Genomic DNA, 14,179 nt, shown 5'->3' with positions numbered 1-14,179 from the left:
AAAAAGAACTAAAAATTATAAATGAGCGCAGACATATCCGCAATGAAAATGAACATGCTCAAATGTGCCAATAAAAACGTATACACGTAAACAGTATTGTTAAAGGAGTACTCCGGTGGAAAACTTTATTTTTTTAAATCAACTGGTGCCAGAAAGTTAAACAGATTTGTAAATTGCCTCTATTAAAAAAAATCTTAATCCTTCCAGTACTTATTAGCTGCTGAATACTACAGAGGAAATTATTTTCTTTTTGGAACACAGAGCTCTCTGCTGACATCATGACCACAGCGCTCTCTGCTGACACCTCTGTCCATTTTAAGAACTGTCCAGAGTAAGAGAAAATCCCCATAGAAAACATATGCTGCTCTGGACAGTTACTAAAATGGACAGAGATGTACTGTGGTCATGATGTCAGTAGAGAGCACTGTGTTTCAAAAAGAAAATAATTTCCTCTGTAGTATTCAACAGCAAATAAGTACTGGAAGGATTAAGATTTTTTTTATTAGAAGTCATTTACAAATCTGTTTAACTTTCTGGCACCAGTTAAAAAAAAAAAAATAAATAAATAAAATGAAAAGTTTTCCACCAGAGTACCCCTTTAACCCCTTAAGGACGCAGGACATAAATGTACGTCCTGGTGCGGTGGTACTTAACGCACCAGGACATACATTTACGTCCTGTGCATAACCGCGGGCATCGGAGCGATGCCCGTGTCATGCGCGGCTGATCCCGGCTGCTGATCGCAGCCAGGGACCCGCCGGCAATGGCCGACGGCGGCGATCTCGCGGGCGTCCGCCATTAACCCCTCAGTTGCCGAGATCAATACAGATCCCGGCATCTGCGGCAGGGATCCGATCATTCAGAACGCCGCACGGAGGTCCCCTCACCTTCCTCCTCCCGGCGTCTTCTGCTCTGGTCTGAGATCGAGCAGACCAGAGCAGAAGATGACCGATAACACTGATCTGTTCTATGTCCTATACATAGAACAGATCAGTATTAGCAATCATGGTATTGCTATGAATAGTCCCCTATGGGGGCTATTCAAGTGTAAAAAAAAAAAAAAATGTAAAAGTAAAAAATAAGTGAAAATCCCCTCCCCCAATAAAAAAGTAAAACGTCCGTTTTTTTTCCTGTTTTACCCCCAAAAAGTGTAAAAAATAAATTTAATAGACATATTTGGTATCGCCGCGTGCGTAAATGTCCGAACTATTGCAATAAAATGTTAATGATCCTGTACGGTGAACGTCGTGAACGTAAAAAAAAAAAAAAAAAAAAAGTCCAAAATTGCTACTTTTTTAATACATTTTATAAAAAAATAAAAAGAAATTATAAAAAATTTATTAAAAGTTTTTTATATGCAAATGTGGTATAAAAAAAGTACAGATCATGGCGCAAAAAATTAGCCCTCATACCGCCGCTTATACGGAAAAATAAAAAAGTTATAGGTCATCAAATTAAAGGAATTATAAACGTACTAATTTGGTTAAAAAGTTTGTGATTTTTTTTAAGCACAACAATAATATAAAAGTATGTAATAATGGGTATCATTTTAATCGTATTGACCCTCAGAATAAAGAACACACATCATTTTTACCGTAAATTGTACGGTGTGAAAACGAAACCTTCCGAAATGAGCTAAAAATTGCGTTTTTCTTTTTAATTTCCCCACAAAAATAGTGTTTTTTGGTTGCCCCATACATTTTATGATATGAGTTAAGTCATTTCAAAGGACAACTGGTTGTGCAAAAAACAAGCCCTCATACTAGTCTGTGGATGAAAATATAAAAGAGTTATGATTTTTAGAAGGCGAGGAGGAAAAAATGAAAACATAAAAATGAAATTGTCCTTAAGAGTCCTTAAGGCCAAAATGGGCTGAGTCCTTAAGGGGTTAAAGAGAAAGCCCACACACAAAAGGCTGAACAAAGTACAAGCGAGTGGCATGCTAATCAGAGGGCAATAAACTAAAAATAAAGGTCATTAGTGTCCAATAAATAAGAATAGGAAGCAAGATGTCTGCCAACAGTGCCAAATACGATTAAATTCATTAAACAATCAGGCACAGGTTGTGAAGAGCTCCTCCATACACACAATAGCAATAAGACAATGAAAGTTTTGGGTGGGGGATGATCGGAGAAGACCTCCATCGACAGGGGATTGCTTGCCTTTCCCATGTAGAAGGTGATGCAGGTGGCTTTGTTATATTTACTAATAGAGTAAAGCCAGTTTTATTTTGAGCCATACAGAATAATAACTAACCATATTGTAGATGTCTATGACAGCTGTCCAAGAAGCCCCTTATTCACAGCTTTTTATGGGACATTTGAAACGACGATAAGTCCATCACTTACAAGCAAATATAGCATTTTTTTTTTTTTTTTACAATATCACTATTTGTTTTTTATTGATATTTATGATTTCATAACTAAAGTTATAGATTACTGGTAACGTTTTTATATTTATCTATATACTGTATCTGGTTAGCTGGAAAGGGCCATCAGCTAAAGTAGGTTTACAATAAATAATTTATGAAAATTACTTCTATTGTTCTTGTGTCCTACTCTCACCTAAGAGCGCCAATAATGTTGTATATTTTAAGCTGCCCTAAAAAAGGACATATTGTTGCAACAGGACCACTGATCATAAATTAGTCCCACAAGGCCGATAAAAGGGATCAGAAGAGGGAAACATTTCATGGAGCTTCACCAGATAAGTGTACAAATGTGAGAGGATCTTACAATTCTTTTTGTAATCATTTCTTGAAATATCGCTGGAAACCAATCCTCTTTACTCAGTGGCGGTCCCAGGACCGTTTCGCATTATAAGTTGGGATTTAAAACCCCCTAATAATGAGACCACAAGAATGTGCAAGCTTAAAATTTGTAATGGCTTGAGTAAGGTCTGCAACACATAAGATATCAGGGAGAAGAGATGCAACGTAAAATCTCCGTTAATAGGCTGCCGTAACCACAGGATAAGATCAGAAGATGAATCACAGAGGTTCCATCACGGAAGTCTTCTCCCAGGATGAAAGGTGCGTTGGCAACAAAGTCTTTCAGTTAGGTTTAAATGATTTTTATTGAGGATTTTTAAGAAATTACAACATGAAAATCAGGCCATTACATTAGGGTCAGACGATATTGGTTAGGATGTGTTTGCACTAACTGGGGAAATACACATTCAGCAGAACATATGACAAACGCAAAAACAAATCCTTCCCAGTACCATCTAAGAGAGAAGAAAGGACAGTTGACTTAAAATGTTTATATAAGCCAAACAAGACCCCTTTAAACCTTCCCAGAAGGATTAGGGAAGTGATGCCATGAAATTTAATAATGTGAGAGGTGAGGTATACTATCTACTTTAAAAATACATTTCTTATGAAGATAATATGAGACCTTGGTGTTTCTCTGGTTTGTTAATTCCTTTCACATTTTAAGTGCAAAGTACTGGGGATGGTGGAAAAGGGAATTGCTAAAGTAGAGGAAAGGGAAAAAGTCATGTAGCTCAATGGATGGCAGGTTGAACATCCCTATGAACTTAGAGGTCTAATAGCTGGCAAAAGATCAATGTCTTGCCAACTGGAAGGAAAAATCTGAACCATAAGATCTTCTGATCACGTAGCATCCACTAAAGGTTTCAGTTTCCTCTACAACTGCAATGTACAAACTGACATGTCAGGTAATAAAGTCACTGAATGTTCACTGGCCCTTGATCCCTCTCAGATGTCATATTAGCCTCTTTCCTTTTATAAAAATGGGACCTGCAAATCTCATCTAGTGGTCATGCATTCTGCAGTGGCTTGGGACCTAGAGCCCTATGGATTTTGCTCAACTTTATTGGACACTTATGGTATGACAAGAGCAACTGGGCAAAATGGTTTGTGCTGCTGAGTCCAAGTCAGTGATCGATTCAGCTAAACTGCAGAGCTGCACATTATTTAGCAGATTATGATTTTCAGTATTCTTGTCGTGGTACCAAGATCTCCTCCACAATAAAAAGGCTGACACTAGATGACTTTCCAGTGTGAGAAGAGTTGGGAGTTAAAGATCATGAACTTGGCCCACACTGTCAAACCAAGCCCCCATTTCTTGTTTTAAAGTGCACAACATGGTTAACATATTTTTCAAAATCATTGTGCATCTGTGATAATTTTATGTACTTTCCCAGGTCTCTTAGGCTCTATTCTTCTTCAACTGAGTTTATGAATATCTCCTGACTGTCAGCATCCTGACCCAAATAAGGTGAAGATGCCCATGTGCCCTCATCCAAACGAGGGGATAAAGCCTGTGAAGCCAGCTCCATCAGGGGCAGAAAGTGCGGGCCCCTTGTTAATATGGTGTGTCCTCACCACTCAGATTACCAAAAAGAATGGCTTGGGTAACTAGAAGGTGAGTACAAGTGAGGAGCAGCACAGTCCTGCTGCTTAATATGCCATAGGCACACCAATCCCCCTGGACCACTACAATTTTAAGACCAGAATGAGCAGACATCTTAAATGTCTGTTAATATCAGTTAAACAGATTTGTGTACAGAAACTTCTATATTAATCTGCTTAGTTTATCCAGATCTATAACATGCTGCTAGTACATTGGACTGCATTTTTGGTTACAGATTCACAGAATAAATCCTTGACATGTTGTCCAGACATGTCAAAAGTTTAGGTCACATTGGCCCTGATTTACTAATTTAAACTCAACCTATTTTGTCGGGTAGAGTACCAAAATGTGGGGCATTGCATCATAAATTGTGTCTGCTCCAGAATTTGCACCAAAAAAATTCAAAAACCTGACCAACTCTCCATTTTACTTTGAAAACCTGAAAGGGAATGGGCAAAGGGAAAAGGGGGTGTGGCCACCAAAAAGAGGGCGTGCCCCAAACATTTTCGATCCAAACATGTTTAGTAAAGGTTTCCAAAGAACATACATTGGTTTTGAGCTCCGGAAAACCCGACAGCTCAGAGCATGTGTAAAAAGAGCAAAACGTTGGGAAAAGTGCAGAACATAGTAAATACTGTGGAAAAATACCCACAAAGAAAACTACATTTGACTCTTAGTAAATCAGGGCCATTGAGTCTCCGCTGCGATTGCAAGTAAAAGATGGGTGAAGTGCGCGTCTTACTACTCAGCTCACTTCCCCATGCCTGGACAACATGTCAAAAGTTTAATCTAATGACACTGACGCTTCAGGCTCCAAGAGTGGAATATATATAGAAACACTAGTTAGATGATCAGCTGAATTTGTAGAAATATTCTAGGTTACATTTATCTATATGAGCCAATATCTATAGCCACATTTGTCAGCATAGCAAAAATTAGTGGCCAGGCCAGCCAGCTTTTAATATTAGGAATAATGCCTTCTTACCTTACATGCATCACCTTATTGGCTATATATGTTCGTAGACGCACTTAAATCCAACCCTTAGAAATGCTGCATTGATATTCTTATACTACTAATAGAGATATACCTTTTTTTCAGGACTATACTATTCATTACACCAGAAAGTAGCTGCTTGGCAGCAATCCAGAGATGCCATTTGCCCTAATTTCTTTACTGCCCATAGTATACTTGGTAATGTCAGTCATAATACAGATTCAATACTATACCACAGTAAGGCAGAAAGCACAAATGTCTCTATATAAATGTCTTATACAGTCTTAGGCTGTGCTGCCTAGTGCAGCTATTTCATTAAAGGGGTACCCCGTCCCTGGACATCTTATCCCCTATCTAAAGGATAGCGCATTAGATGTATGTCCGTGCCGGATGACTAGCAATGCGGCGCCAGAGGCTCGTGACATCATGGCCATGCCCCCTCTTGACGTCACACCCACCTTTTCAATGCAAGTCTATGGAAGGGGAGGCGTGACTGCTTCCACTCCCCCACTCATAGACTGGCATTGAGGGGGCGTGGTGTGACATCACTAGGGGGCGTGGCCGTGGCGTCACAAGCCTCCGGCGCTGCAGCCGGTGGTCTAAATGAATGCCGGGTGCTGCAGGGAGATCGCAGGGGGGTCTAGGGGCGGAGTACCCCTTTAAGCGAAAAACATGCAAACATGATTTCCATGAATATATCATATGCTAACAAAAGGAATATGTCATAATAAAAGGAGAAAAGCAGCTGACACAAATTAAGAAACGCACTGAAACAATATGTAAATAATCACCTGTCCAACGCTTGTCGAGCCAACTGCTTCAGTTTTGTTTGCAAGTTTTGATCTGTAGTTTCATTGGACTAAATAAAAAAATTGAAATATTTTTAGACAAGATAATAAATCATTTCCACATTCTTATTAATATATAAAGTGTTAAGCTATAACCAGAAATGCTATGTTATAGAGCAAGAGGAGCTGAGCAGATTGATATATAGTTTTATCGGAAAAGATTCTGTATAACTTGAAATCTACATTTACATTTTTTCTTATTTGGGGCTTAGGAGCCCAATAGGCAGTTTTATCAATGACAGAGCTTTCCATGTATAAGTGTACATACATAGACAGGTGTCAATCAGTGGGTAAGATCATAAGATGCAGCAACATATGTGAACCAGCGTTTCCTATGGGATTGTCAGTATACTCGTGGTTTTGATTTTTGCAAATTGGGTGCTCATGTCAGGTGCCTCCGTTCGATTGTTTCTTCCTCTTTTACTTGAGTGAGATAGATACATGACCATCATAAATTTATTTATATATATATATATATATATATATATATATATATATATATATATAGCCCATATACACTGCAGCCTTAGGCAACTTATTCTCCATCTATAGGAGGGGCGTGGTTTGGATGCCGAGCTAAGCGGTCGCACGCTCCGGAGCTCCCGCTGCTCAGCACTGAATATCCTGTATTGATCCTGAATTAACGGCTGGCTCTTATCCCCTGTGGCTCTCCGGTGACAGGGGACGGCTTTGGGAACCTACTGGTACGTAGCGGTGGCTGGAGCAGCGGTCCGGTAGTGTGATCTCCTGCTGGGGCGGCGGATTCTGTACCGGGCGGTCTCCTGACGCGGGTGCTGAATTCTCCTGCGGTGCCGGTCCTGTGGCCTCTTCTCTGCTATCCGGTCTGCTGCTCTTGCTGGTCCCTGGCCTGGGCTGTATCGCTTGGGAGGTGAGGAAGGGGAGCAGCCATTAGAGGTTTCGTGGGAGTGGCCTCCCCCATTGCCTGGGTTACTCCCGGGCTCCTCGGTGTCGGCCTGGTGGGGTGTCCTGGCTGCTCCTGGCTGACTCCATGGCTGCTAGGCTGATTGGACTACCTGTGATTCTCCATCTGTATTCCTGCTACCCTCTGCCCTACCATAAAGGGTACCTAATTGCCTCCTATACGGCTGGATGGTCTTCTCACCCTGCTGTGCCTGCTGCTGCTGGGCCATCTCCTCGCCGTCTCCTGAACATCTCTACCTGGCCAGGCTTCAGGGGGCTCTCCACTGCCTGCTCCTGCACGCTTCTATCGGCCTGTGAGTACTTTGGAGGGAGGCTGTTGTCTTGCTGGGACTTGTGGTGCTTGGTGGTCGGCCGGAGATCTCTGTTATCAGCTGTTGGCCCTGCTCCTGCCTTGAGCGATTCTGCTTCTGCATTACTGGGACTGTGTGTCCAGTGACTTTCTACCTGCTCTCTGTGTGGCCCTACGGATCACGGGTGGCCCTCGCAACAAGAATAAGAAATCCAAAAGGGTATGCTGAGGCCTCTCAGCTGCATCTGATGATGGGCCCTCTCGCTCTGGCGGCCCCCCTGGTGCTCAGACTCCATTTTCTTCTAAAGTTTCTATGCAGGCAGCGAAGGCGTTAAAAACATTTTTTCTCTATCGGCTCCATTGGGGGACACAGACCGTGGGTGTATGCTGCTGTCTCTAGGAGGTGTGTGCCACTATGGCAACAAAAACAGTTGGCTCCTCCCAGCAGGATATACCCACCTTCAGGCTCTGAGCTAATAAGTTTAAGCTTAGTGTCTTGCAATAGGTGGACATGGTCTGGTTTGCTCCAGACCAGGTCTTCTGTTTTTTTGTTTTCCTAATTAGGGACGTGTTAGTTTTTTATTCCTTTTCTTTTCTGTTTTCAGGTAGGGACTCAGGGACTGCGGTTCCCCGTTTCCCCCATTGCGAGTGAGGGGGCACAGACATTGCGTATATGCGCTGTTAACCCCCCTCGCCAACGGTCAGCGCTTTGGTGGTACCTAGAGATGAGCAGACTTACAGTAAATTCTCGGCTCGGCAGTTGATGACTTATCCTGCGTAAATTAGTTCAGCCTTCAGGTGCTCCAGTGGGCTGGAAAAGGTGGATACAGTCCTAGGAAAGAGTCTCCTAGGACTGTATCCACCTTTTCCAGCCCACCGGAGCACCTGAAAGCTGAACTAATTTATGCCGGAAAAATCATCAACTGCCGAGCCGAGAAGTTCGTGATGAATAGAATTTACTGTAAATTCGCTCATCTCTAGTGGTACCTCATGGGTCCGGATCCCCCTATTTACCTGCTCGCCTCTCTCGCGCATAGCAGCCAGGCGTGATGCAGGAAACTAAAGCTGACTGAAGACTTCACTGAAGACTCCTTTAGGTGAGTTCTTCTGACTGAGGCAAGTACTTCCCCCCCCCCCCCCCCCTTTTTTTTTTCCATAGGTACGAACTCGCAACCTCTGGAGACCCCCTGTTTTGGCCCACCTACAATTTATGGGCTAGCCTATGCAAGGGCTGTACTTTATTCTGGGGGAGCAGTGGCACCTGAGGGGGCATTTTTTATGGGGCGCTACACTTATGCGTGTGTGTGTGCTTGGTGCACTTCACTTATATGTGTGTGTGCTTGTGCTACCATGTCAGCGCCTTATATGCGGCTGTCAGCCGCGGCGCTGTATCGGGCCGGACGCTCTCAGCGCCGCTTTACTTTCGTTTTGTCGGCAGCGCCGCGGCCATCAGCCGATTCAGCGCCGGCTTACTTTCTCTTTCACAGTCTCTGCCGGCGCTTCCCCCAGGCGCATAAACGGCCATCACGTGCGATCTGGACAAGGAGCGGGCGCCATGACAGTTTTTTAAGGCCGTCTATAGCTCCGCCCACAGGGCCAGGAGCTCTCAGAGGCACGAAGCAGCCTCCAATCAGCGCCGTGGGCGCGATTTTCAGTTAGAAGGGGTCAGTTAGTGAGTGCCTCAGGCACGCCCCTCTCTTCCTATTGGCTGGCCTGTTCACTCTCTTTCTAGCTGCTCAGAGTGAGTTCTCCTCACTGCAGCGGACAGGGGACACAGACTAGGGTGAGAAAGTTCCTATCTCCTTTTTTCTTTCTCACATTATGTCCGTACCCAGGGCTGTTCCTTCCTCTAAACAGAAACCTGGAACTTCCGTGACTTACTATCTCTGTAAGCACTGTAATACCAACATGTCTGGCTCTTCTGAGCCCACTTGCCCTGCCTGCTCCACTGCTCCCCCAGACCCCCTGATGTCCCTTCGGTCCCGGTGGGTTCAGCCGTTCCACCAGCCAGGGTTTCTTCCCTGTCCCAGTATATGGCTGACTTGACCAAAGTCTCCCGTTCGGTGGCTGAGGCCTCCCGGGAAGTGGTGTCCGCCTTGAAGGGGTCTTCCCTGCGCAGGACCTCTGGAAGGGCCCGTTCCTCGTCTCCACATACTTCACGCTCTCACAAGCGTCCTAGGGGTGCCTCGTCTGACTCTTCCATTGAGTCTTCAGATAGACGTGAGTGTTCCCCTAGTGTTTGGAGCGGCCCCTGGCTTCTCATTCTCATGTCCGGACTTTCCTTCAAGGAGTGACGCATGCTGTTCCTCCTTATCGGTCACCCTCTCCCCCTTGGGACTTGAATTTGCTTCTGAGTGCCCTCCAGGGTGCAACCTTCGAGCCCCTTAGAGATGGGTCTCTCCACCTCCTTTCTTGGAAAGTGGCGTTTCTTGTTGCTATCACCTCCATCCGGAGAGTGTCTGAATTGGCAGCTCTCTCCTGCCGTTCTCCGTTTCTGGTGATCCACCAAGACAAGGTTGTTTTCCGGCCAGATGCCTCCTTTTTGCTAAGGTGGTTTCGGCCTTTCATCTCAATGAGGACATTGTCCTCCCGTCTTTTTGTCCTGCTCCTTCTCATTCTAAGGAGCGCTTACTACACAAGCTGGATGTAGTTCGGGCTGTTCGGTCTTATCTCTCCATCACTTCTTCGTTTCGTCAGTGTGATTCCTTTTTCGTCCTTACGGAAGGTCGTCCCAAGGGACAACCTGCTTCCAAGGCCACCATTTCTCGGTGGATTCGGTCTGCCATTTTGGAGGCCTATCGCTGTAAGGGGAAGATTCCTCCTTTCAGAGTTGTGGCTCATTCTACCCGTTCTGTTGGAGCATCCTGGGCTCTCCAGAATAGAGCCTCGGCCTCGCAGATTTGCAAGGTGGCTACCTGGTCGTCTTTGCACACTTTCTCGAGGTTCTACCGAGTTCATACCTTTGCATCGGCTGATGCTAGTCTGGGCGGTAAAGTGTTGACTGCTTATCTGCCCACCCAAGGGACGGCTTTGGTACGTCCCACGGTCTGTGTCCCCCAATGGAGCAGATAGAGAAAAGGAGATTTTTTAACACTTACCGTAAAATCTCTTTCTCGAAGGATCCATTGGGGGACACAGCTCCCACCCTTTTGGGATTTTCCTTGATTCTCTGTCCGAAGGTGTGTTCAGTTATGTTTTTTCTTCTGGTTCTCGGACAGTTTGGGGTTTTTCTTGACCTGTTAGTCTCCTCCTATTGCTCTGGAACTTAAACTGATTAGCTCAGAGCCTGAAGGCGGGTATATCCTGCTGGGAGGAGCCAACTGTTTTTGTTGTCATAGTGTCACACACCTCCTAGAGACAGCAGCATACACCCACGGTCAGTGTCCCCCAATGGATCCTTCGAGAATTTTACAGTAAGTGTTAAAAAAATCTCCTTTTTTTAAAAATCAACTGGTGCCAGAAAGTTAAACAGATTTGTAAATTACTTCTATTAAAAAAATCTTAATCCTTCCTGTACTTACAGCGGAAATTCTTTTCTTTTTGAAACACAGAGCTGTCTGCAGACATCATGAGCACAGTGCTCTCTGCTGACATCTCTGTCCATTTTAGGAACTGTCCAGAACAGCATATGTTTGCTATGGGGATTTTCTTTTACTCTGGACAGTTCCTAAAATGGACAGAGATGTCAGCAGAGAGCACTGTGCTCATGATGTCAGCAGACAGCTCTGTGTTTCAAACGGAAAAGAATTTCCACTGTAGTATTCAGCAGCTAATAAGTACAGGAAGGATTAAGATTTTTTTTAATAGAAGTAATTTACAAATCTGTTTAACTTTCTGGCACCAGTTGATTTAAATAAAAAAAAAAAGTTTTTCACCAGAGTACCCGTTTAAGCCAGTTCTCCAGATCTAACAACTGTCCTGGGGGTGATTCTCCTGATCCGCCTCGGTCACTGTTTGGAGGGTCTCCGACTCCCCCACACTCTCCTGAACGGCCTGTCTATGATGCTACATTTCTGGATCATCGATTCTCAGAGCTCTTGGCAGCCTTTACCTCGTGCCATTCTGTTATGGTGACTAAAGTGGATCAGCTGCGGCAGGAATTTTTTATCCTGCGTCATGAGTCATGAGACCCAAAAGATACTGAGTATTGTTAATACAATGCTGCTTATCCTGACACCTTGGTTAGATGGGATGCCTATAAAGCCATAATTAGAGGGGCCTTTATAGAGGGAGTTGCGGGCCAGCAAAAACGGTGTTCGGAGATGGAGAGTAAGCTGGTGCAGGAGGTGGGTTTTCGGGAGGCAGAGTATGTCAGGGATCCCTCTCCTGTGAATGAGCGGGAGTGGGCCAAAGCTCAAAGGTCCGTGTTAGACGTTCAGAAAGATAGGGTCCAGTTGAGGTTAGCAGACAGGGAGGCTGCCCTCTCCGGCCGGAAGAAGCACACAGCTGTGTGCGAAAACGGCTGTTAGCCTCTGAGCGCTCTCATCTTAGAGTCTCCCTGCCGCACGGAGGTCCCGTGGAAAAAGTACATTACGTGGTCGGTGAGTGCAAGTTCACCTTTCTTTGATATTTTGGATTGCATACTATTTTTCTCTAGACTCCAGCACCCCACCAGTAACATTGAAATTTTCAGCTTCGGCCGCTGGACACTAATCAGACTGTGCGGTTACATTTTTGTTTATGGTGTGCTATGCTAGGACTGTGCCTTCTGTTCCTCTTTTGGATGTTATAAAAATAAATACTTTTAATTCTCTATCTACAGGATTAGCCGTGCAGAGCCGCAATAAGGAGATAAGTTGTCTAAGGCTGCAGTACTCCTTTAACTTTTGACTTGTCTGTACAACATGTCAAATTTAAATCACAGTAATGCTTTAAAAAAAAAAAAAAAAAGTAAGAAGGTGACCAACCATACAAAATTAGATTCAGCAAAATTCCTGTTTTCACGCTGACCACTGAGCTAACAAAAATGTGATACAGTTTCAGGTTATAATTTTTAAAATAGCCTCTAAAATTGAGAGCCAATATTTGATAGTACGTCCACCAGGTTCTGATAAATCTCCCTCAATTCATTTAAAGGAACAGCCTTTGTTATGTACAGTGAAGTCTTATATGAGCAATTTCTCTAGTTACAGTACAACACACATTGCAGGTTATTACGTGCTACAATACTCACCACACAGTAAGGCAAGTACAGTTCATATCAATAAACATTCTGATTATCTCAATCTGCACCATCACTGTAAGGAATTGTGTATTTTATTCAACTCACTGTAGACAGGCAAAGCTCCACTGCCTCAGAGTACAATTCGATCGCCTCTTCCACATTCCCTTTGTCATCTTCATCAAATGCCTGGGTGACAAGAAAGTGCGCTCGCTCCAGATCCAAATGTTGCTTTGATTTTAAGGGGTCAATATTCTGGGCTTGAACTGCAATATTGTGAAGAATATGTAAGTACAATCCCCTAGGTTATGCAGGAATTCTTTGCTGAAAATAGGAAAAAATGTTTTGCCATATGACTATTACAACTGGATTGGAATCTGTTCTGTGGATTCACCTTTCCTTTAAGTTCTTTGCAAAATATCTGTTGACAATCACAAATCAGCCCGCCAGATCAGCCCGTGACTCCACTTATTTTAATGATCCGACCGGAGTCAAACGGTGACTCCGGTCAGCTCAGTTTTGACCCGTATGCGGTTTTGGATCGGACCTAAAACCGTAGTATACTATGGCACCCGTATGTACAAAACGTGGTGTGAATGCACCCTTAGGCATTGTTCACACAGCGGAATTTCTGAGCAAAAAAAAATCTGGCAAAAAAAATTCTGCTTAGAAATTCTGTTGCGCCAGATATCCATTGTTTTCAGACAGTCACGCTGCAGCTCAGGCCTTGTTTACATGTCACAATTTCCGAGCGGAATCCGGCAAAAAGAAAAAAAAAAAAAAGAAAAAGACCCATTGTTTTCAGATGACAGTCGAGTTGCAGCTCAGGAAGAAAATTGCTGTGAAGGACTGGAGCAAAACACCAGAGGCACAGCGGGAGCGCTGGATGTAAGTAAAAAAAAAAAAAAAAAAAAGGGCATTATTAAAAAATTAATAAAACTCCGGACGAAGAATGTTAATGAATATAGAATAAAATTAAAATAAGTAATAACCGCTCTTTACGAGGAAAGCATTACTATATTTACTAAAAATAAACATCTTTAAAGAAAACCATGGTGAAGTCATATTATAAAAATTATTATTATTAATAATAAAAAATAATAATATATGATTAATAATATTAGATTCATAATATAAGATATTATTAATTTTCTCTAAATTAAAATTGCCAGTATTTGGAGTCCTGTGACTGTACTGAACCAAGCTCAGACAACTGTAGTGTGACCTAAGTTTGGTGTAGTAGAACATGAGGTTCAGGTTTTTAGGTAATAACATGGGGGAGATTCATCAAGACCTGTGAGGAAAAGTTGACCAGTTGCCTATAGCAACCAGATTGCTTTTTCCCCCCCCCCCAGAAACATTTTCAAACATGAAAGAAGCGATCTGATTGGTTACATGTTGCATCTGAACACGTTTTGATGAATCTCCCTCATGGAACCTAACTTTTCGCTGTATTACAGGCCTTATGCCTCACACATACAAGCATATTTAGTGTTTGTACTTAGGTTTTTTCAGTTTAACATAGTCGACGTAGATCAATAGAGTTATGCACATACTTCTATGTTTAAA

General features: G+C 43.3%; 1 protein-coding gene across 6 annotated transcripts in view; it reads right to left on the bottom strand.

Annotated features, from left to right (window-relative positions):
• Window positions 1-14,179, bottom strand: part of CAPN7 (calpain 7) — a 74,539-nt gene that overhangs the window by 46,717 nt on the left and 13,643 nt on the right. For 2 of the 6 annotated variants that reach the window (XM_056520682.1, XM_056520687.1), the window contains exons 3-4: window positions 12,719-12,876; window positions 6,162-6,229 (exon numbers count right to left, since the gene is read on the bottom strand). In XM_056520682.1, the coding sequence (XP_056376657.1) occupies window positions 6,162-6,229; window positions 12,719-12,876 (226 nt within the window). Of the gene's footprint in view, window positions 1-6,161; window positions 6,230-7,341; window positions 7,545-7,604; window positions 7,781-7,908; window positions 7,978-8,922; window positions 9,061-12,718; window positions 12,877-14,179 lie in introns of those variants that run through there. The other 4 variants (XM_056520684.1, XM_056520683.1, XM_056520686.1 and 1 more) reach the window with 4 other exon arrangements.

Source organism: Hyla sarda, chromosome 5, assembly GCF_029499605.1.
Source record: "Hyla sarda isolate aHylSar1 chromosome 5, aHylSar1.hap1, whole genome shotgun sequence".
Lineage (NCBI taxonomy): Eukaryota > Metazoa > Chordata > Amphibia > Anura > Hylidae > Hyla > Hyla sarda.
Note: the sequence above shows the minus strand (reverse complement) of the source record. Positions and strands in the feature narration are given on the sequence as shown.